General features: G+C 43.4%; 1 protein-coding gene across 2 annotated transcripts in view; it reads right to left on the bottom strand.

Moving 5' to 3' along the window:
- LOC124607046 overlaps nt 1-22937 on the bottom strand; it is a 69541-nt gene that overhangs the window by 1273 nt on the left and 45331 nt on the right. The window contains exon 2 of one of the 2 annotated variants that reach the window (XM_047139222.1): nt 3307-3511. In XM_047139222.1, the coding sequence (XP_046995178.1) occupies nt 3307-3489 (183 nt within the window). In that variant the 5' untranslated portion in view covers nt 3490-3511. Of the gene's footprint in view, nt 1-3306; nt 3552-22937 lie in introns of those variants that run through there. The other variant, XM_047139221.1, reaches the window with a different exon arrangement.

Raw genomic sequence — 22937 nt, forward strand, 5'->3', positions numbered from 1 at the left:
GGCGCTGTAATTGTCAAGAATGTTCTTCAAACCATTTGCGAACAATTATGGCCCAAAGACATGGCACATTATAATTCATACAAATTCCAATGTTGTTTGGGAACATTAAATCCACGAATGGCTGCAAATAGTCTCCAAGTAGACGAAGATAACCATTTCTAGTCAATGATCAGTTCCATTCCATGTAAACACAGCCCGTATCATTATGCAGCGGGCAACCACCAGCTTGCACAGTGCCTTGTTGACAACTAGGATGCATGGCCTCGTGGTTTCAAAAAAAATGGTTCAAATGGTTCAAAAAATGGTTCTAATGGCTCTGAGCGTACCATGCAGATTCGTAACTTTCGTCTGCTATTGTAAGATATCCTCACAAATAACATGACGTATGCCTGTCAGTTACTTGTAGCAACCAGAAACAAACACAGACAAAACTGAATCTAGGATTACTATGCTTTACTTTATATAATACCAGCGGAGAAATCCGGCGTTGCCCAAGTAATTTATTTATAGCTGTGCGACCACGCCCGTACTACACAGCGTCTGGCGTTGTGCTTAATGTTTATGACGTCATATCTCCTGAATGATGTTTTCTCCAGTGATATAAAGTTTTTGACATATCACCACTAAATGTGTATACCGTCCGAAAAATGGAGTTACTAGTAAAGAAGTAATTAATTTAAACGTCATGCATGATGCGGCAGTTTTTCACCCAACTCATTGCTTCTACTCACCTACATGCATCTATATGATTACTCTCCAATTAACAACTAAGTGCTAGGCAGAGGTTCATCAAATCACCTTCAAGCTACCGTTCCGCTCTATCTTTCCGTGCGAGCTCAGATTTCTCTTGTTTTATTATGATGATCATTTCCCATATGTATTCAGGTGCCAGCAAAATATTTTCACACTGTGAGGAGAAATTTGGTGGTTGAAATTTCATGAGAAAGACCTGCCGCAGCGAAAACCGCCTTTGTTTTAATGACTGACGTCCCAAATCGTTTATCATATCAATGGTAATCTCCTGAACTATATGTTGTACAGTGCCAATAAAGTATATGTGTATAAAGTTTGGCTGAAATCGGTCCTGTGGTTTTGGAGGAGATGTGGAACATACACACAATGTTTATACCTGCTCACAATAACGCAGAATACATTCGGAGCTACGACTTGTTACCTTTTTCATTCTTCACTAGCACAGCCAGTGAGGTGGGGCAATGATTACAACAGTAGCCTGCATTTGGGAGGAGGACGGTTCAAAATTCGCGTCGGGCTATCCAGAGTATATTTTCCGTGATTTCCCTCTTCTGCCACGGGAAAATGCTGGGATGGTTCCTTTGTAAAGAGCACGGCCGATTTCCTTCACCATTCTTGACACATTTCCAGCTTCTGCTCCGTCTCTAATGACCTCAACGTCGACGGGACGTTAAACCCTAATCTTATTTCCTTCACTCCTTTTCCAGAATTGCTGTTATATATTTCCGCGTCTCGTTGAGCTTAGTTGACCATTTATTTTGCACCTGCCTCTTGATAATTGATTTCCATTCAATTAACATGTAGTGGCAAAAGCCTTTTGATCGTTCGTTAACTACTCTCTTCATAGCTTAAGCGTACCAAGAAGATACTGCGCTTCGTAACTGAGCTTATCTTCGACACCGCCTCGAGATATATAAAATACCCGTTTCTGGGATAAATATTTATATACCAGCTACACTCCAAATATTGTTTCCTTGAGAATGTAAGTTACTCAATGCACATCTTCACACAACACATCGAGTGATCCATCCAACGGCCGCTGTAGCCGAGAGGTTTTAGGCGCTTCAGTCTGGAACCGAGCTGCTGCAACGGTCGCAGGTTCGAATCCTGCCACGGGAATGGATGTGTGTGATGTCCTTAGGTTAGTTAGGTTTAAGTAGTTCTAAGTCTAGGGGACTGATGACCTCAGATGTTAAGTCCCATAGTGCTCAGAGCCATTTGAACCATTTGATACAGCCAATCAGCCACTTTCCACGCTATCCACACCTACCGCTTAAACTGTGAGCTTCTAACGAAGACAGAAGTTCGATCCGCGAGTAACACTGCCCGTGTGGAGCTATTACGGAGTAGCGGCTGCTACTTGGAACGGCTTCGGGGAACACAAAACGGTTCGTATGCTTCCTAGGAGTGTGGCCATTGTGCTGATCACACGAGACGTCTGAGCTTAAAGCGCTCCAAGACGGAATTCTGAGGCTGCCTACTGCCGTGGCAGGGCGTGAATGTTGTAAATTAATGAAATTTGTAGCTGTCACCAGCACTAAATTGTTAGGGTGGGAGGACTCAATAGATACAGTGCATATCACAAGAGGGTCTAAACATGAGATCCACTTGAAGGTTGTTGAAAAAATTAGGACCTAAAACTGCTTTCTGGAGCATTCTCAGTGCCTCAGAACAGATATTTCAATGGCACTTAAAACTTCTAAAGCGTGTCATTTTAAGACTGGATTACCGACTGTAAAAAAGTTATATAATATTAATATTTAAATTTGTCGACAGTGTGTGGACTATTACTATGCATTATGTCCTAAACAATCGTTTCTCAAACTAAATTCTTTTTGGTGAGTAATACTAGCGCATTTGATTCACTGGAACGTTAGTAAATCCTGAAAACTGTAAATTCTTACTGCACAAGAGCTTTTAGTTATCAGTTAAGCTTGGATATGTTCGTCCGACGGTATCATTTTTTGTCAACTAAGACTCAAAAAACTTTAATCGCTTTTCAAATAATACTACGGAGGACTCGCGTCTGGGACCCCCCGCCCCCGCCCCCGCCCCCGCCCCCGGACGCTGATGCTCATGGCTAGAGGAAAAGTAGTTTAGTTTCATGGCCATTGCCAGAAGAAATGTATTTTAGCTTCATGGTTATACAAGACGAGGAGTGTGGCGAAAATTCGCATTTCTCTTCGTGTCATTGCTTCATAGTTACATTTCGGTAGTAGTATTATTTTAACAGTTATGCAACTGTTCATGGAATGAATGTTCTCTTCTTAGTGTATGCTGCCACAGACAAAAAAATTCCACGTGCACTTTCAACTCTCGACGTATATTTAGAGATTTATTTTTTTCCACCTGCTCTTCCGACTCTCGACATCTATGGAGATTTTTATCTCTGCACAGTTATTTAAATGGTTTCACAATCGTTCTTCTGATGTTCAAGAAATTTTTTCTGTCTCCACCAATAAGTGAAGAAACCTACATTACATTTTGAAGAACCCGTAGGCCACGCCAAAGATTTTGACTCTAAAAATTATTTTCTGTCGAAGGTGCACTTACTCTTATCGGGTCCGTTGTCATGACTGTGACCTGATGGCCTCTCTTGGCGAGCTCGAGAGCTATCAGTCTGAAAGGCAGCTGGTGGCTGATGGAGGCCGTCGGGACGATGCCCAGGATCCTGGCTGAGTGGGCCACTCGAGCCGCCAGCATCACTACTAGGATCAGCGGCACGGAGGCATTCATTGTGAAAATGGCGGAGTCTCACCCGCAGGCAGGGCCAACGATCACGTAAAAGCGCCTTACCCGTCTGCGAAAGAGAAACATTAAGAGATCATCCTTAGCGTTTAAGTCTTTCTAGACAGCCAACGGCATAATGGAACATTTGTTACGGTAACAAATCCTAGCTTTACTCAATATGTACCCCAGTTTGTTTATGAAGAAGCAATTCTTGGTTTTACACACGAAATTTTGCTGCAGAAATCTTCAGAAAAAATAAATTTACAGCATCTCTCACTGAAAAGTCAGCTCAAGACTGGGTAAGCGAAAGAAGGCAGATAACAAGAATACAGAAGAGAAACCTAGAAGGGAAAAAGAACCCTGAGTACAAATCTGCGGCCTTCTGAAGAGATGACATAAAAAAACGTTATGAAATTACAATGAAATCCAGGCCATTACAGGCGTCGATAAATATCAACGGAGACAGTTCAAAATATGTGCCCAAACCGGGGCTCGAACCCGGCATCACCTGATTACATGGCAGACGTTGTATTCGACTGAGTCACAGAGGACTCAGAGGATAGAGCGACTGCAGCGACTGATCTCTGGCACACTCCCCGTGAGATCCACATTTCCAACTTACACTCCACACACTACATTTGTAGTGCCCCTGCCCACTATACTCATTACTCGCGCAGCCTTATCTATATGAAGATGGTATCTGTTCTTTCTGACATGTTTTCATATAGATACGGTTTACCAGCCAATGATCTTCTTCAGTACGGAAGCTCTAACATTGCTCAAACTCTTACGGAAATCAGAAGATTGACTACCGCGAGTAATAAGTGTAGAGCGCAGGGGCACTACAAATGTAGTGTGAGAACAGAAAGTTTGAAAGTATGGATCTCACGGGGAGCGTGCCAGAGTTCAGTCCCTGCAATCGCTCTATCCTCTGTGTCCTCGATGGCTCAGGCAGCCGGCGCGGTAGCTCAGCGTGTAGGGCAGAGGGTTCGCTACCCTCTGTAGTAAAAAAACTGAGTGAATGGATCAACGAAGAAGCTGAGCAATCTTTATCGGACATCCGCCCAAAACAAATACAGCGGCCAAGGACGAACAAAGTGACATTAAAAAAAAGTCGCATAGAGCATCTGTCATGTAAGCAGGTGATCCCGGGTTCGAGTCCTGGTCGGGACACATATTTTCAACTGTCGCTGGTCATATTTATCAACGCCTGTAAGCAGCTAAAGGTCTGTATTTCATTGTAATTTCACTCTTCGAGAACTGCAAGATCACCAATGGAATCTTTTCTTTCGGACATATTCGAAAGAACAGATTCGACTTTATATATTCATATAACATATAAAATACATTAGGTTGAATTTTAAATTGTATTTTATGAAAATTGATACATTTTTAAAGTTTATGTTCCTTTTTCGCAGAATCTATGAATTATTTAATTTCGTACACTTTTTCTGTGAACACAATAACTGTTGTCTCAAGAGCAAATTTTTAAATTCTAAGTGTGAACTGAGGTAACGGGCAAAATGCTTAGGATTTTACATGAATTTTATATTACCCTTCAGAAGTAAATTAAAAATTGTTAAAATTCTCCTGTTCGATATATTCAAAACAACTTCACGAGAGCAGCTTACTATATGCAAAGGGATCAACAGGGAAAGTTCTATAGAAATATAGAAATCTCTTGAACAGTTTCTGAGAAAAAGATGAATATATTATTTACTGCTATTTCTTAAAAAAGTTCGTATCTTAAATACTTAATAATTAAATTAATACTAAATTAAAAAATATTATCTTGGCTACTTCGGCTTGCAACGTTCACTGTGTGTTACCCCGCTGCAATGCCTCGTCGACGTTACTATCGTCGGCGACTTCGGTGGTATGTTCCTGTGTATGGTTCATTGAAAGAAATAAAAATTGACCTTACTGGGAAATTTAATACTGTTTTATATATATATATATATATATATATATATATATATATATATAATCCAAGGAACTTCAAGGAACTTAACAGTAATGTGTCAATTTCATGTAAAGCACGTGCAAAATCTCGTTGTCATGTATTCAAAACTGCGGATTTGGCGCTTCTTTTAAATAGTGTCTGTTTTCCATGAACGCGTCCGCCCTCCCTCCTTAAGAGAGTTTTGAGAAACGGTCTAATTAATGATTTCAGTTGTTCAATAAATGTTGGGTCTTCTGGTAAGAGCATTTTCTGTAGATAGAAAATGTGCTGGCATCATTAACCTATCGTGTCTCAGTTCCAAGTTAGAAGGTTTCATTATGGACTGCTTCTACAGCACGATAGCGCACAGGCGTTTAATGTTCTTACGAAAGAAGTTTCTACACAATGTTATTATACTGAGCCTCTTAATGAACGCGGATAGTCAAAATACGTAACACCGTTTAAATATTTTGATAAAGAAACTAGTAATGATGAAGGAGTGTTGTACTCATTGGAAAAACTGTTCTTTGTTTTTAGTTGAGGGTCAGCAATTTGCAAAATTAATTACTACTTCCGGACTTTCTCTTTGTCTGAGATTGATTATAATATTTTTTGCTACCTCAAAAGATGTAAGTTCTCGTCGGTATCCACTATACAAGAGGAAAACAATGTATTTATGGAACACAGTTAATATTAATATCGAACCTTGTGGAGTTCCATTAATGATTTCTTCAACCGGAAAATCTTTTCTGCCTTATTACTTGAATGATCTACTTGTTAAACTATTAATTCTTTGAATGCTTTGTTTTTGTAGTAAAATTTGCTATGTCGGTTTTATGGAAGCTGAGAAAAACCTGGAGACGTCTGTGCTCTTTATTGGGATCCTTACGCTGGCCACCTTTGTAAAGGACTCTGGGTGTTTATTATACATGTATTGGCGAATACCGGCCATGTTTCCTATTTCTGCCACATAATCAAAACATAATAAATATTAATAGATGAAAAACCGAAGAAAAATGCATAATTTTAGGTCTATACTGGTGTGCTGCACGATGTGTTCTTTCGCCTTAATTGAAGTTGATGGTATGTCTAAAATAATTCCATTGGGTCGCTCAGAAACAAAGAATTTATAGTGAAAAATATGTGAGCACCCACAGGTATGGGTCCTGGATGAGTGATAAGTACCCAGAGAAATAGAAGAAAATTTTTATTAACAATGCTGAAGACTTTTCCAGAACACTGTACCATCATAAACGTTATAGGAAATAATTTCAGAGACACCTAAGTAGGATTAAATGTACAACTGTAGTGTCACATTCTCTAAAAGTGGTGCATTGTAATTTCACTAAAAGATGTTCCTTAGCTTTTCCTGTTCTGTTAAGATATGATTTTTACTTGAGAACGAGTACTGAGCGGTGAAGTAATACGCCTTATCCTGTATTAAACTCCAAAGAAGTTGAATTTTTACCAGTCTTCTTCATTTACTCTTTTCTGCTGCTTGAGCGTGTTTTCCTCTTCAGATATCATCATCAGCAACAGCAGCAGTAGCCAATTCAGTCATTAAATGATGTGGCCTCTTCGAGTCTTAGATTCAGGTAGTCTTTCAGCAGTCCTCTCCAAGCGGAACGGTCTTGGGCAGTTCTCTGCCAGGTGCTACCAGCGATCTTCTTGATATCTTTGTCCCATCTGTCTGGTTGTCTTCGTCTAGGACTCCGATGCTCTCTCGGACTCCAGTACTAGCTTCGTCCACCTGCTGTCTTTTCCTCTGGCGACGTGACCAGCCCACTGCCATTTCAAGGAGCCTACTGTCTCTAAGATGTCCTTAACCTTCGTCACAGGCCGGATGTCATCTGCCCTTTTCCTATCCTTTCTTGTATAGCCCAGCATTGATCTTTCTATGGCTCTCTGTGTTATCCTAAGTTTATCTTTTGTAAATGAGTTATGTGTCCATGACTCAACCACACGTCAGTGCAGGAAGAATGCACTGATCACATACTGTTTTATTCAGATTTACTAGCATTTTTGATCTGAATGCTCTTTAATTCCGCCAGCCGCTGTGTCCGAGCGGTTCTAGGCGCTTCAGTCCGGAACCGCGCTGTTGCTACGGTCGCAGGTTCGAACCCTGCCTCGGGCATGGATGTGCGTGATGTCCTTAGGTTAGTTAGGTTTAAGTAGTTCTAAGTCTAGGGGACTGATGACTTCAGATATTAAGTCCCATAGTGCTTAGAGCTATATTTTTATTTATTTATTTATTTACGCCCGGGTTCCCGGGTTCGATTCCCGGCGGGGCCAGGGATTTTCTCTGCCTCGTGATGGCTGGGTGTTGTGTGCTGTCCTTAGGTTAGTTAGGTTTAAGTAGTTCTAAGTTCTAGGGGACTGATGACCATAGATGTTAAGTCCCATAGTGCTCAGAGCCATTTTATTTATTTATTTATTTATTTTTGTTGAATTCCTCCCAAACGCTTGCCAGTAAGGCAATATCATGAGTAAATCTACAGTTGGTAAGCCTTCTTCCATTAATTCTAATTACCTTACCTTCCCAGCTCAGCTCTGACATAGCATTTCCAGTACAGCCGAGGTTTTGAGGAGATGGGATCGTCTTGCTTGACACTCCTCATGATGCGGAATTCTTGAGTTGATTCGCCGATATTAACATAAGCTGAAGAAGTCTTGTAGATATTGCTGAGCACTTCAATGTACGCTGCTCACACTCCTTGCTCACTCAAAGCTTGGGGGACAGCTACATGGCTAACGGAGTCAAAGGCCTTTTCAAAATCACCAAAGGCAATGCAGAGAGGCAGCTGACATTCATTTGTTCTGCTTATCACTTCACTAACTGGCAGAATGTGGTCAATAGTGTTAACATTGCTTCGGAATCCTGCTTGTTCTGTAGGTTGGGCTCAGTCTAGAGGGTAAGTAATTCGATTTAACAGGATCTTTGTGAAAAGTTTGTACGATAGTTTTTGATATTGTGAATACTTCCTTTCTTGTGTATCAATATAATCTTTGCCTTGTTCCACGACAGCGGGATTGAAACATAGTGCAAGCAGGAATTAAATACTTTTGCCAAGTGATTTATTGTTTCCTCTCCAGCCAGTCTCAGGATGTCAACACTGAGCTCTTCGTAACCTGGCACTGTTCCCTTCTTCATGCAGTCTAGAGCACACTTGACATCCGATGGGAGTATATATGGAACACTAGGTACATCATTTAATTTAGATACACTCAAATTTTCGCTTGGTTTGCTATACAGATTGCTATAAACGTCTCTGATGAACTTCAAAGCCTCCCCCTTTTGAGTGATTCGACTGTCATTTCCATCAAGTGCGATAATCTGCTTTTTACCGATTGTGAGTTTGCGATTGGCTGACTTCAAGCTTGTCCTGTTTTCTAAGCTCGCTCGTAAGGTGTCTTCACTGAATTTCTATATGTCAGTTTTCATTTCTCTTCGGACTGCCTTACATAGTTCGGAATTCACTGCCATGTCACGATCGGTTTGGATTTTCATTTCTCTCCTCTGTTGTAAAAGGTTTTCAGTTTTAGCGCTGAACTTCTTTAGTTGTTTATTCTTTTGGCATAGGCCACCAACTTCTTGTGTACTTGAAACAATCATTTCCGCCAAATCTCTATCTTTAGTTACGTGGAATTTGCTTCGGAGGACTTCTTGGAATTTCGACGAATGTTCTTCCAGCTTTTTGAAGGTTGATTACGCTTCTCTTCCCTTTCATCTCTTACACTGAGTTCGACCCTTGCTCTCACCAGACGATGTTCACTGCCTGTGTTGAACTGATTTAGCACCGACACGTCTTTTACAGTTTGCGGAATGTTTGACAGAATAATGTCTATCTCATTTTTGACACAGAAATTTGGTCTGCTTCAAGTCCATTGTCGGTCAGAGTGTTTCTTAAAGAATGTATTCACGATGGACATATTGGTGTACTCAGCGAACTGGACTAATCTCTCACCTCTATCGTTTCGGTCATCAATCCCACAGTTACCCACCACTGTGTCACCTTGTTTCTTGCTGCCAACTTTTGCATTAAAATTGCCAATAACCATCTGGAAGTGACAATCGCTACCTTTTTTACAGGTGTTATCCAGGATATCATAAAAAGATTCAATTTCTTCGTCAGGGTGGCTTGAAATGGGCGCGTACACCTGAACAATCTGTATTTTATACCTATTCGACACCTTAAGCACCATTCGAACTATCCTGATGGAAGTTCCTTCTAAGAAAGATACTCTGTCAGCGATATTCTTGTTAATTAAGAATCCAACGCCATTGAGTTTCCTTTCGAGCCTCTGCAAAAGTAGAGCAAGTTGCCAGAGTGCAAACGGAGAGAGTCTTCCCCTTTTCGACGTACTTCGCTTAAACTAACAATACTCCAGTTGATTTCTGTAAGCTCTTCCTCGATCTCCTTTAGTCTGTCGTTGCCTATTAGAGAGCGACAGTTATATGTACAGACTTGAAAAATCTGCATCTTCTTCTCAGCACATCTTGGTTCCAAGAGGCTACTCCAGGCGGGTGTAAACTGAATGTGAGCAACGGAGAATAATACATGCTAAAATGAAGATCTGGCCCAGTTTGACTGCCCCCTGAAGCAGATCTTAGGATCTCTTAATTCTATAAATTACAATCTAAACATAAATGAATGATGAAGGCAACTAAACCTACTAAAGGATAAACGTTGTTCCTGCTTATATATTTATTGTAATTTTAGAAAAAAACTTTGTAATGTAAAGTTTACATTTCCTAAGTAAAATTACTAATCAGTTATCCAACTCTGCCCCTTATTATGACTGCACGGTCTAATATCAATAACGCGAAATGAGTGACATCATCTATGTACCAAACACTAGAAGACTCTACTTTCAAAGATGATCTACGGTGGTGTGGAACCTCAGTGAAGAAGAAACTAACGTGATCACTGCTGTTTAGCTTTTATTGCCCTAATAAGCCGAAGCAGTTTGGGATATCACCATATGTACTGCGTCTGGTGCTTCGAAGTGATGGTTCTCGTACTCGACTGCGACGATGGAATTACTCCAGCCACAGATAAACTCCTTCAAACACTAGGACGGCAGAAGGCGGTCCTCTAATATACTCTAATGCTGTCTTCTCCTCTCTGTGTTCTACAGACGAGAATCGCGAACTCCCAACCACAAGGACGGATTTCAGATAACGTCTCAACGTAAGTATAGGCAGAAGAAGTGCTCTCAATTACTGAACGCTGCGTACTCAACGACGACAATCAACCCGGAGGTGAAGTTCAGAACCGTATAGGTTCGCAACAGTACAGTGCCTAACTGTTCAAACTATAAACTCTCCTGAGAGCAAGGACAGCAAATCCGTCTGCATCAACAAAGCTGATATCGAGCGACCGTCACACACGAGCTCTCACAACGGAAGACGTCGTCTCTCCAGCGCTGGCTTCCCAGCAAGGCTTGGTCCCCACCATCGTAATTCAGAAAACGAATCATATTCCCGAAGCCACGGAATATTCTCTCTCTCTTCTTTAATTCCTTCCTCTTATTGGAAGTTGTTGAGGTAAAGGTTGTTGTCCCTTGGGGACATTTCCTTCGCCGTGACTGAGTGTGTTGGGATGTGCATTTCTTTTGTTGTTCTGTTGTGTTGAGAGGTGTGTGTTCCTATTGCTGTACTGAGGAGAGTATTGATTTAGGTCGCTTCTATCTGTCATTTGCTTGGTCGTATTGACCTAGTGTGTTTATAAGCTGATTGTGTGAGGTTCCAGCTGTGGCATGAAACTGGTCTGCCAGGTGTCGGAACCGTGTTTGGAGTGTTTCAATGTCCGCAGCAGCATGCAAATGGCTCTGAGCACAATGCGACTTAACTTCTGAGGTCATCAGTCGCCTAGAACTTAGAACTAATTAAACCTAACTAACCTACGGACATCACACGCATCCATGCCCGAGGCAGGATTCGAACCTGTGACCGTAGCGGTCGCTGGGTTCCAGACTGTAGCGCCTAGAACCGCACGGCCACTCCGGCTGGCAGCAGCATGCAGATATGCTGTGGGAAAGCGTGGAGGTAGTGTAGGGCCCGACGGAGGGCTCTGTTTTGAATTTTTTGTAAGCGGTCTATTGTCGATGTGGCTGCATAGCCCCATACTGGGCATGCGTATTCCAGTATCGCCTTATAAGGCTTCTATAGACCGCTACTTCAGTGCTGGGGTCGAGTGAACTGTGTTCGCTCAGTATGGGGTAGAGGACTTGCATCCTGCCAAGGGCTTTCCTGCGGAGTTTCTCGATGTGGCACTTCCAAGTTAGTCGCTTATCCAGTGTCACATCGAGGTATCTCGCCGTGTTTCTCCAGGGGAGATTTTGCCCTTGTAGCTGCAGCAGTTGGATGGGTCGTCTTAGGGGACGGCGTTTTCCGAGACGTCTTGTGATCATTAAAGCCTGTGTCTTCTCGGTGTTTAATGAGATGCGCCATTTCTTGGCCCACATGCTGTTTAATGCTGTCTCTCGTGACCAGGTTCCTGTTCGTGGAGCAGGAGAAGAATGCGGTGTCGTCTGCGTTTTGTGCTGTTTGGAAGTGCTGCGTGACAGGGATTTCGGCAGTATAGTGGTTGTACAGTGTAGGACCCAGTACGGACCCTTGCGGCACTCCGGCGCGTATTCTTCTCCTGCTCGACTGTGATCTATCGATCTTAACGGAAAATGTCCTACCGGTCAGATAGCTCTGTATAAGTTCTACTATCTTCCCTGGGAAGCCTTGGGTGTACATTTTATGCAAGATTACGGTGTGTCGGACTGAGTCGAAAGCCTTGGCAACGTCTAATAAGACAATGCTACAGTAGCCCTTTCGGTTGAAGTTTTCTGTAGCTCCTTCAACTACCCTCATTACTTGTTAGGGGGGGGGGAGGAGTGTTGTTGCTGGAATCCGAATTGAAATTTTGGCATGATTTGCTCTCTTCTGATGTGATCTTGAATCAGAGTTAGGAGGAGGCGCTCGTACAGTTTGCTGAGGGTGGGCAGGAGACCAATTGGTCTGTAGTGCTGCGGGAACACCGGGTCTTTTCCTGGTTTTGCGATCGCGACTACTTCTGCATGTTTCCACTGGGTCGGGAATTTTTGTGATCGCGTAATTTCGTTGAAGATATCAGCTAGGTGGGTTATTGCCAGTGGCGGGATGTGTTTTAGAAGTTCGTTGGTGAGCTGGTCGTGGCCTGGTGCCTTTTTTGTTGGCAGTGACTTGATGGCTCCGGCCACGTCTTCAGGGTTGAAGAGTGGCGTGTATTCATCTTCGTCTTCTGCCTATAAATCGGTGGCCAGTTGTCTGCGGCCTGTTTCTGTGTGTTCCCTGTCCTGTGCCTCTGTTGGCGTGAATTGTTTCTCCAACACGTCGGCTAGCGCGTTTGCTTTGTCTACGGCGCTGAACTGCAGTCCACGTTCGCCATGCAGAGGCGGCATTTTTGCGCGTCTTTTCGTGAACTGTTTTGTAGCTTTCCATAGACTGTGGTCCTCTAAGTTCAGAGTTGATAGCCTTCTGACCATTTCTGGTTGCGGTGCTCAGTGAGCGCTACTTTCAACTCTCTTTGTAGTCTGTTGAGCAGCCTCCTTGTGTTTCTGTTGCCTGTGAGTTTCCACTCTTTGACGATCCCGTTTTTGTGTTGAATTTGAGCAAGCAGGTGCTGGGGAAGTTGCCTGGAGCCGGTGAGACCCGCTGGCGCAGGCGCGGCTTCCTCAGCTGCTTGCGGGATCACTTTCGTGAGGTCTTCCAGCGTTTGTTCGACAGTGTCTGCTGTTGGAGGCGGGGCTTGGGTCAGTTCTGTAGCTATATTGGTGCGGAACTGTTCCCAATTTGTGTTTTTGTGTGAGGCTGTGAGCTGTGGGATAGAGAGCCATGACCTCGAGTATGACAGGGTTGTGGTCCGATGACATTCTGTTCACTGAACTTGAGGACATGAAACCCATGATACGTTTTGTGAGGGCAATGTCGAGGACATCCGACCTATTCCCGTTTTTCGGAAAGTGTGTGGGTTCCTCTGGGCCCCACACTTTGAACTGGTGCATGCGCGCGAGTTGTTGCAGTTGTCGACCAGCTCTGTTACTTACTCTTGACTGCCAGTCTGCGTCTTTGGCGTTGAGTCTACTCCTATTAGGAGCTTGCCTCTTATTTGGCTTAATGCAGCTATGTAGTCCTCTTCAAGCGCTGGGGAAGGGGGGCGGTAGGCTGTAACGACTGTGAGGGGTCCTGTTACGGTGGCTATTTGTACAGGGCTATTACAAATGATTGAAGCGATTTCATAAATTCACTGAAGCTCCATTCATTGACATATGGTCACGACACACTACAGATACGTAGAAAAACTCATAAAGTTTTGTTCGGCTGAAGCCGCACTTCAGGTTTCTGCCGCCAGAGCGCTCGAGAGCGCAGTGAGACAAAATGGCGACAGGAGCCGAGAAAGCGTATGTCGTGCTTGAAATGCACTCACATCAGTCAGTCATAACAGTGCAACGACACTTCAGGACGAAGTTCAACAAAGATCCACCAACTGCTAACTCCATTCGGCGATGGTATGCGCAGTTTAACGCTTCTGGATGCCTCTGTAAGCGGAAATTAACGGGTCGGCCTGCAGTGAGCGAAGAAACGGTTGAACGCGTGCGGGCAAGTTTCACGCGTAGCCCGCGGAAGTCGACGAATATAGCAAGCAGGGAGCTAAACGTACCACAGCCGACGGTTTGGAAAATCTTACGGAAAAGGCTAAAGCAGAAGCCATACCGTTTACAATTGCTACAAGCCCTGACACCCGACGACAAAGTCAAACGCTTTGAATTTTCGGCGCGGTTGCAACAGCTCATGGAAGAGGATGCGTTCAGTGCGAAACTTGTTTTCAGTGATGAAGCAACATTTTATCTTAATGTTGAAGTGAACAGACACAGTGTGCGAATCTGGGCGGTAGAGAATCCTCACGCATTCGTGCAGCAAATTCGCAATTCACCAAAAGTTCACGTGTTTTGTGCAATCTCACGGTTTAAAGTTTGCGGCCCCTTTTTCTTCTGCAAAAAAAAAAAACGTTACAGGACACGTGTATCTGGACATGCTGGAAAATTGGCTCATGCCAGAACTGGAGACCGACAGCGCCGACTTCATCTTTCAAAAGGATGGTGCTCCACCGCACTTCCATCATGATGTTCGGCATTTCTTAAACAGGAGATTGGAAAACCGATGGATCGGTCGTAGTGGAGATCATGATCAGCAATTCATGTCATCGCCTCCACGCCCTCCCGACTTAACCCCACAGAAAGAAATCGCATGGGGTTATGTGAAAGATTCCGTGTTTAAACCTCCTCTACCAAGAAAGGTACCAAAACTGCGAGCTCGCATCAACGATGCTTTCGAACTCATTGATGGGGACATGCTGCGCCGATTGTGGGAGGAACTTGATTATCGGCTTGATGTCTGCCGAATCACTAAAGGGGCACATATCGAAGATTTGTGAATGCCTAAAAAAACTTTTTGAGTTTTTGTATGTGTGTGCAAAGCATTGTGAAAATATCTCCAATAATAAAGTTATTGTAGAGCTGTGAAATCGCTTCAATCATTTGTAATAACCCTGTATTGCGACCGTTTCTATCCGTTGGGTTGCTGGTGGGCACACCTGGTGGTGTTCTATGCCTCGTTTGACGTATACTGCGACCCCGCCTCCTGCGGTGGGCCGATCGCGTCTGTAGCAATTGTAATTTGGTACAGATGCCCTTACCCCTGGTTTAAGGTGTGTTTCTGCTACTAGGCATACGTCAATGTCTTCCTCTTTTATGAATTCTCTAAATTCGAGGGCCTGATTGAATAGATCGTCTGCATTGAAGACGCAGATTATGAGACCTTGTATATTAGGTCGTCTGTCCATGGTGGGGAATGGGGTTTCCTGTGGTAGTCGCTGTATGCTGCGACTGCTTGGCTGCCGAAGCGAGTTCGGCTAGAAGGTGCGTGATGCTGGCAAGGACGTTGACCAAGCGGATCATCTGTTCTTGCAGCACTTTGATTGACGACGCGAGTCCCTCAATAGTGGCTTCCTCGGCTGCTTTACACAGACTGGGCTTGGGGGGCACGAGGGGGCTTCCCTAGATAATTCTCCGTTTTCAGGAACTGGTTTGAGTCGGGTGGTTGGGGTGGTTTGCTGGGATCGCCTGCAGTTGCGGAGTATGTACGGGATGCGTATACTCTGGTTGCTGTTTTGTTTAAATTGTCGGTAGGGGGGGCGGTTTTTGAGGTGCGATTGTATTTCCCGTTCTGTGAGAGCGGTCGCTGTGAGTTTGTTTCCCTCTGAGGCGATCCCTGGCTTGTCAGTACGCAGGGCACCCTAGGTAGCTGGCAGGTTGTGCTCCTCTGCAGTTACAGCACGTTTCCTTGCCTGCTCCCCTTGGTACCCTGCATTCGTCGTATCTATGGTGCTCTCCACATCTGACACATCTCATGGGCATACCGCAGTCCCTTGCTTGGTGCCCTATGCTCTGGCAGTTCTCCCTCTCTGCAGATTCTTCCGAACGCTAACCGACCATATTTTAGTCTTTTGTCGTCCAGCGCGGAAAGTTTGCGAGGAAAAACCTATACTCGTACAGTGGTACGCTACTGAGTAAAAATCCTTGGAAATAACCCAGCCTGCGTGGTTTCTCAGGTGCTGCTTCTTCGATCCTCTCACCTTCGTCCAAGATTTTCAGCGTTCGCAAGTATTATCTGGTTATCCCCCCGACCCCTACTACAATAGCGAACAGCCGTCACCCTACTGTGCTCCAGAGTTCACGTGCCACGATGTCTGTGTCGCTACTTCCTGTGCTTGAGCAGGACCAACACCTGTGCGGGCCTTCCACCCAGAGCTTGAGTTCTGCCTGCCGTTTCGTCTCCACTGGCGTTCCAACCTCTACTAGTATAGGCAATCATTCATTATGCCGTTTTTATAATAAAGACACCCGTCACCTTTCATGAAATAAGCGTTAACAATTATTTACAGGGTGTACGCGACATTGTCAGTCTCCTTTAAATATTCATATATATGATGTACTACCTATCAAATAATACCTAATGTGGTTGTACATCACGACAAAGTATGTGGACGAGTACTTGTAAGGTGCGAAATTATAGCCACCTTACATGGTGTTTGGGACATCAAAGTTGGTCCCAAGCGGAGATCCGATTGTGGGGCTATTACTCCGGAAAATTTAACATTAATGTCCACATTATGACTCAAATACATATGAAAACATAATGAATCACACTCGCTGCCGTCTGAGTTTTCGTTTATGACCATCAGTTTAACCTAACAGTGTATTTTCTTCATCTGTGATATATGTTACTTCACTTCGTTGTATTACAATCCACATCGATTTAGGCCTGTTACTTGAATTGTTAATCAGGAGAATTGCGGCCAAGACATTGCCTTCAACGACGTACCAATAGTTATAGTACAAAAGTCCGAGTAGATATTGACATTTCCAGGAACGAATATAGATTCATTATAGAGGAGGGCTGTGGGCTGCACGCTTTGTGGCTTCCCGGAGGTGAATACGCAGCCACGGTGCACGAGGAATACAGTGGCCATGAAGCCATCTCCGTGGACAGTAACATTTTTGATAAACATTCCCTCTCCCTTACTCCGCACGTCTCGCTTCTACATAACGACGATGACCCACCAGTAACTGAAGGAGGAATTTTAACCAATAACTCTTCTTCCGCATAAGCGAGGGATACTCCTTTTCTATCCAATGACAATGGCCCATCAATGGTAGCCACAATAATTTTACCCATTTCTTCTATATAAGCGCGGGAAAACTCTCTTCTAGAAGAAAAAGCGACACTAGCCTTTGACGTGTTTAGCTCTACATGAACTGCTATCCTGAAGAAGACCCCAGCAGCAGAGAGGTCGAAACATCGATCGTGTAGAAGAAATATGTCATGACCTAACAACCTACAATATTTTACCTTCAATTGTTGTCTCATAACATGCAGACGCTTAGGCTTTTGTAATAAATGTCCTTTCCAAACTGCCGAACAAAAAACGGTAAATACCTGGCTTAAAGGGGGCAGGGGGGTGGGAGAGGGAGGGAGGAGGGAACGAAATTAAACTTCACAGCATTAGAAGGTATGCATTGTTATTTCAATGGTTACAGTATCGACTGAAATTTACGAAGAACTTGGCAGTATGATCCGACTTATCAGGATGTTTTAGCACTTCCTCTGGCCTGGATGCGTGCACTCACTCGCTTGGGAAGAATGTTATAAAACCATTGTATCCTCATAACTGTGTAACTGGTGCTTGATATCCTTGATACTGGCACGTAGCAATTGGTCCCACATATGTTTTGTCAGGGACAAACCTTAGGATCTTCCACAGGAGTACGTCAGTATCTGGCAGACAATTCATAGAGACACGTGCCATGCGTGGAGGAGCATTGTCCCGCTGAAAAATAGCACCACGATATTGTCGGGTGAGAGGTAACGTATGAGAATGCAGGATGTCCCTAACATTCCGTTATGCAGTCAGAGAGCCTTCAATGGCTATTAGCCGTGTCCTTAAGTCGTAGCTGATGACACTATGCACCAGGAGTCACACAGCTGTGTCTCTCTAGAACACTGTTAAGTATGAGACTTCTTCCCAGGATGCCGCTATACTTTCCCACGTTGGTCATCTGGTAGTGCAGAATCGCGATTCATCACCAACACGATGCGACGCCATTCATCAGCAGTCCATGCTTCCCGGTCATAACACCTCTCCAAACGCAGTCTACACGAGCGACAGAGATTCCGAAGTCCGACTGCAGCTGGCTTTCGACCAAAGGTGACACAGAATGTTGAAACGGGTCCATTACGTGTTGTGTAATGGCAGGCGCAGAAGTGAAGAGCTTACTATGTGCTTGGTTCACAATTCAGTCATGCTCCCTGTTAGGTGTCAGGCAAATCCAACACCTTCCATGAATACCCTGACATGATAAGCAAATCCAGTAGTATGTCACATAGCTCCTAATAAATCGTGACATTAAATTAACCAAAGTAATACGAGTAACGAGTGAGCAAATGGAATACCACAGACGAACACAAGAATGACTAAATGCATGTCATACCTTCCCACCGTGAGACAGACGCAGTTCCGAGGGGAGAAACGAGAACAGAAGCCGAGAGCAGAACCGTGTTAAGCTGGAAGGCCCTACGATAAGGGACGGACACCTACGTCGCCAGCTAACTGCTAGGACCACCCCCCAGCCCATGTTAAAAGCTAGAGCCCTCCAGAAGAACAGTATAGATCTTACGATAACACAAAAAGGGCTACCCCAGCCGCAAGTTTTAGCGTGAGACTTTTTCGCGTCTCTGTTACGTCAGGACCACCCGCCAGCCGATGTTAAAAGATAGAGCCCTCCAGAAGAACAGTATAGATCTTACGATAACACTAAAAGGACCACACCAGCTGCAAGTTTTAGCGTGAGGCTTTTTCGCGTCTCTGTTACGTTGCAAACTTTAAAAACATTGCCCCACCACGAAAAGTATAACGTTTCTCATTGGATAGACAGAATTTTTGGAGGCGGAGCTTAAGGTTAACGTTGAGGCCCTGATTGGTCAGATTAAAACACAGCCAGATAGTTTTTTTTTTAACCAACTTCGGTAAATTGTAGTAAGGAGAAGTTAGGAAAAGAGTTGCTTCCGAGACGGCGAGGTGAGCGGAGCTGTGCTGCCTGTCGCCCCCTGACGAACACCGACAAGGTAATGAACGCACACGATGCCGCATAACAGCGCATAAAGCTTCACTCAGAACTGCAGAAGTCTCATCTGTTACACCCCCTTTTTGCGTAATACTAGTGTCGATCGTCAATTAAAGCTCATGGTGTTCACATTTGCCACTTGAAGTAAAAATCTGAAACGCGATGATTTTTCTGTTATATAGTTATTGAGAAGCCACATCAGCCACTGTAATTTACAGTAAGTTAGATAAGCAATTAAAGATAATTGAGGGTCACTGTAGACCTTTTTGATAGTTTTCTCTTTTGTGAAACTTAATTTAAACCTAGATTATAGATGTGATATGGCATAGATCATCCTTAGATCCATTGTAGAACTTGGAAACCCATTCAGGGAATATTCGTTCACATTTTTGTTGAACGCAGTCGGTTTTTACCATCCTGTATTAAAACATTTCCTTTTATCAATAGTGCAATTTATAAACAATGTTTTGTTAGTAGAATAAAATTTCCATTGGTAAACTTAACTGCTTTTTCGACGTTATTTTTCCAGCTAACTAAAAATAGGAAAGCCTTGATCCCCTTCCACTAAATTTACTTAGTATTAAGATTCTTTTACAGGGAGTGCAGTGGAGCTGACGCTGAAATCATTAAGTATTTGGTTATATCATCGCTAGTCTCACTGAACTCTTCTGAACTCTACATGTCATATGTGGTCTGGCGTCTCCTTACCAGCAACAGGTCCAAGGTTCAAACTAGTCAATTCCCTAAAAAACACGCTCAGAGCATCATTGCGCGAAAGTGGTAGGGAGACACGATACAGAACAAACAGACACCATGCAGAATGTTAGAGAATGGCGACCCTGCCAGTATGTTAAAATACCATGATTGAAGGTCGACCACATGCCTAACTAGGTCAGAAAAATATCCTGTTAAAAATTTTTCGTAATAAAAAAAAATTTTTTTTTGGAAGGCATAAATAGTTGAAAACAGTAGCTGCAGCGATAGATAGTAAGAAAGTATTCAATAAAAAGTGAGACATTCGAGCAGAGACAATAGCATAATTAAGTTATGAATTTTAAATATTGTTAGAATTAAGTTTTCTCCTCAATGCAAGTGCACAGGTGGCGAATACATCGTTGACAAGTTGGTTCTGATCCAACAAGTAAGTAAATGGATTGTCAAGTCGTGTGTGCAAAAAGTTTATGAAATGCGTGAGATCGTATGAGCGCATGTTGACGCGAAGGAGGGCGCGTGAATTGCTTTTAAAACAGAAAGTAAGGGATTCGGAAAGATTAGCAATGGCAGATCGAGACCTTGACCGAATTGAGGTAGAGACCCAGCATGAAAATGGACAGAGAATAGAGGACAGTACAACAGACGATGCAGTATCGCGAGAAATAGGACACATAACGCACCATAACGAGGATAATGTACGTCAAGGCATAGAAAACGTAAGTCAGCATACGACAGAGGAACAGGAAAGTAGAGAGACAGTCGATGAGGATTCTGCGTCTTGAATACGTGGAACCCATAGTACAAGTAATCAGAGCTCCCTCACCACAGAGTACAAGGAATGCGAGCAGAAACGTGTCACTGCACAGTTCAATGCAATCGGTTGCGAACCAACACTTGGGCGAAAACACAGAGCGTAGGACGTCGGAAGAAAACGCAATAGGACCCACCACTCTGGCAGAATTATTAGAACAAATTACGGAAACCATGACAAGACAAAATAAAGACATACCGAACCAAATTCAAATTCAGAATGCAGAAACCACGAGACAAATGCGTGCGATTAAAGAACAAAACAAAAAAATTCAGTTACACCTAAGTTATATTGAAGACGAGGCAAAAGAATCTCGAGAAGTGATAGGAAACTTAATAACAGGTCACAGTCAATTGAGAACAGACATTGACAAGGTACAAGCGGACGTACAAACATTGCGTAATGACATTCAGGACGAGATCAAAACATTACGTAACAACACCCAGGGAGAAGTCAAGAAACTAGAGAAACAGATAAACGAAATTACTAGACAAGCAGCAGGACAGCGCGTGAAGTTGTTGAAAAGAGTGTGTTACACAAACGTATCACAAAAGCAGCGCTGAAAAGATATGATAACCGCATAGTCAAAATAGAAGCGCAAACGAATCGACAATTTCTGAAATTGCGAACAGAATTGTTGCAAACCATTGAAGAGCGTAGTGAACAGGATCGAACAAGCACAGAGTCTGCAACCACATCCGTATCTGTAACAGCACCAGAAAAACAAGCAATTAACGAAGATATTACGCATTTGTGATTCCAATCACAGGCGGAAAGTAACATACGTGAAATCAGACAGCCTGCACAGCAACAAACACGTTTCGAAATTCTTGATGAACAAACGTCATCACAAACACATGCGGAACCACAAATGTATGTTTCAAGACAGTTTGGATCGTGCAATGAAGCAGCAAGGTTAGCCAGACAAGATACCGAACCAATACCTGACAATGGAAAGCCAGGTCGCGAAGAGTACAGTGCAATGCATTCAGCTACACGTTCACAACCGATGGAAGAAAATTATTGCGTACCACTTCAACGATACTACGCAAGGATAGGCGAAAGTTACAGTGGACAATATCCAATGGATCTACCACAACTGGAAAGAACGACGGGAGAAATGATCAGAAACAAAAATGGCGAAGAATCGCGAGTTTCATATGGAACTATGACGAAGTACGACCACGATCATTTCCTCACAGTCAGAAAATTTCACCACTTTCGAGAAGGAAACTCATTACATCCACGAACTTTTATTGATCAATTCCGAGTAGGATTACGAGTACAGTGGACGCTAGCACACAAATTAGACTTTATATGTGCACACATGTCAGGAACAGTCGCAGAAACCATGCAGAATGTTGCAGCGACATGCCGATCGTACGAAGATTTCAGAGAGAAGTTTCTCTCACGATATTGGTTCAGCGAAGCACAGAACAGAGTGAAGTATGAATTATTACAGGACCCATATTTTGAAAATTCAGGAGAGAAGAGTCCCGTGAAATTTTTCGAATTAAAGGCAAAGAAAAATCAATGCTTAGATGTACCATACAGTGACGGAGAGTTGATTAAATTATGCGCGATGAAGTTACCATTGAAATACCAGCAATCATTAGTAGATCGCGGAGGCAGTGACGTCGAAGCATTTAAAGGTATTCTAAGGGAACTAGAGTTCACATTTTCGGAAGATGACGCAAGAAAAAGACGAAGCGCACGTGAAAACGAAAGCAAAAATCAGTGGAACCCACAAGACACAGTACGAAGAACCAATAATTACGAACCACGTGATAACTTCGCACCAAGAAACGACAATAGATTTTAACAAAGAACCGGTTATGGATTTAGACGAGAATATGGCAATAACTATAATTCACCCAGGAACGGCATCAACTATTACAGAGGGAATAACGACAACCGGAACGGGTACTGGAGAACCAATAGACCGACAAATTATCAACAAAGAAACCACTATCAACAAGCTGAACAAGAAAAGAGAATACAGATAGAAGAGGTGGAGGTAAGACCACCAAACCCCGATAAACGTTCGAATTGACAGCTAAGCGCCCATGCCAAAGAGAATGACGCACCGACCCAAGACAATTGCAGCACCTTGAACAGTGAAGTAAAAATCTTATCACGAGAAGAGAAGAAGGAAGAAACAAATCCGCAGGGACCAGATGAAAACGAAGACAAGAAAATAACAATATCGTGTTGAGACGAAATTAATTGGGAGAATACTGACGAGGAAGATGAATTACCAGAGGCATGCAC

The sequence above is a fragment of the Schistocerca americana genome, chromosome 3, assembly GCF_021461395.2.
Source record: "Schistocerca americana isolate TAMUIC-IGC-003095 chromosome 3, iqSchAmer2.1, whole genome shotgun sequence".
Lineage (NCBI taxonomy): Eukaryota > Metazoa > Arthropoda > Insecta > Orthoptera > Acrididae > Schistocerca > Schistocerca americana.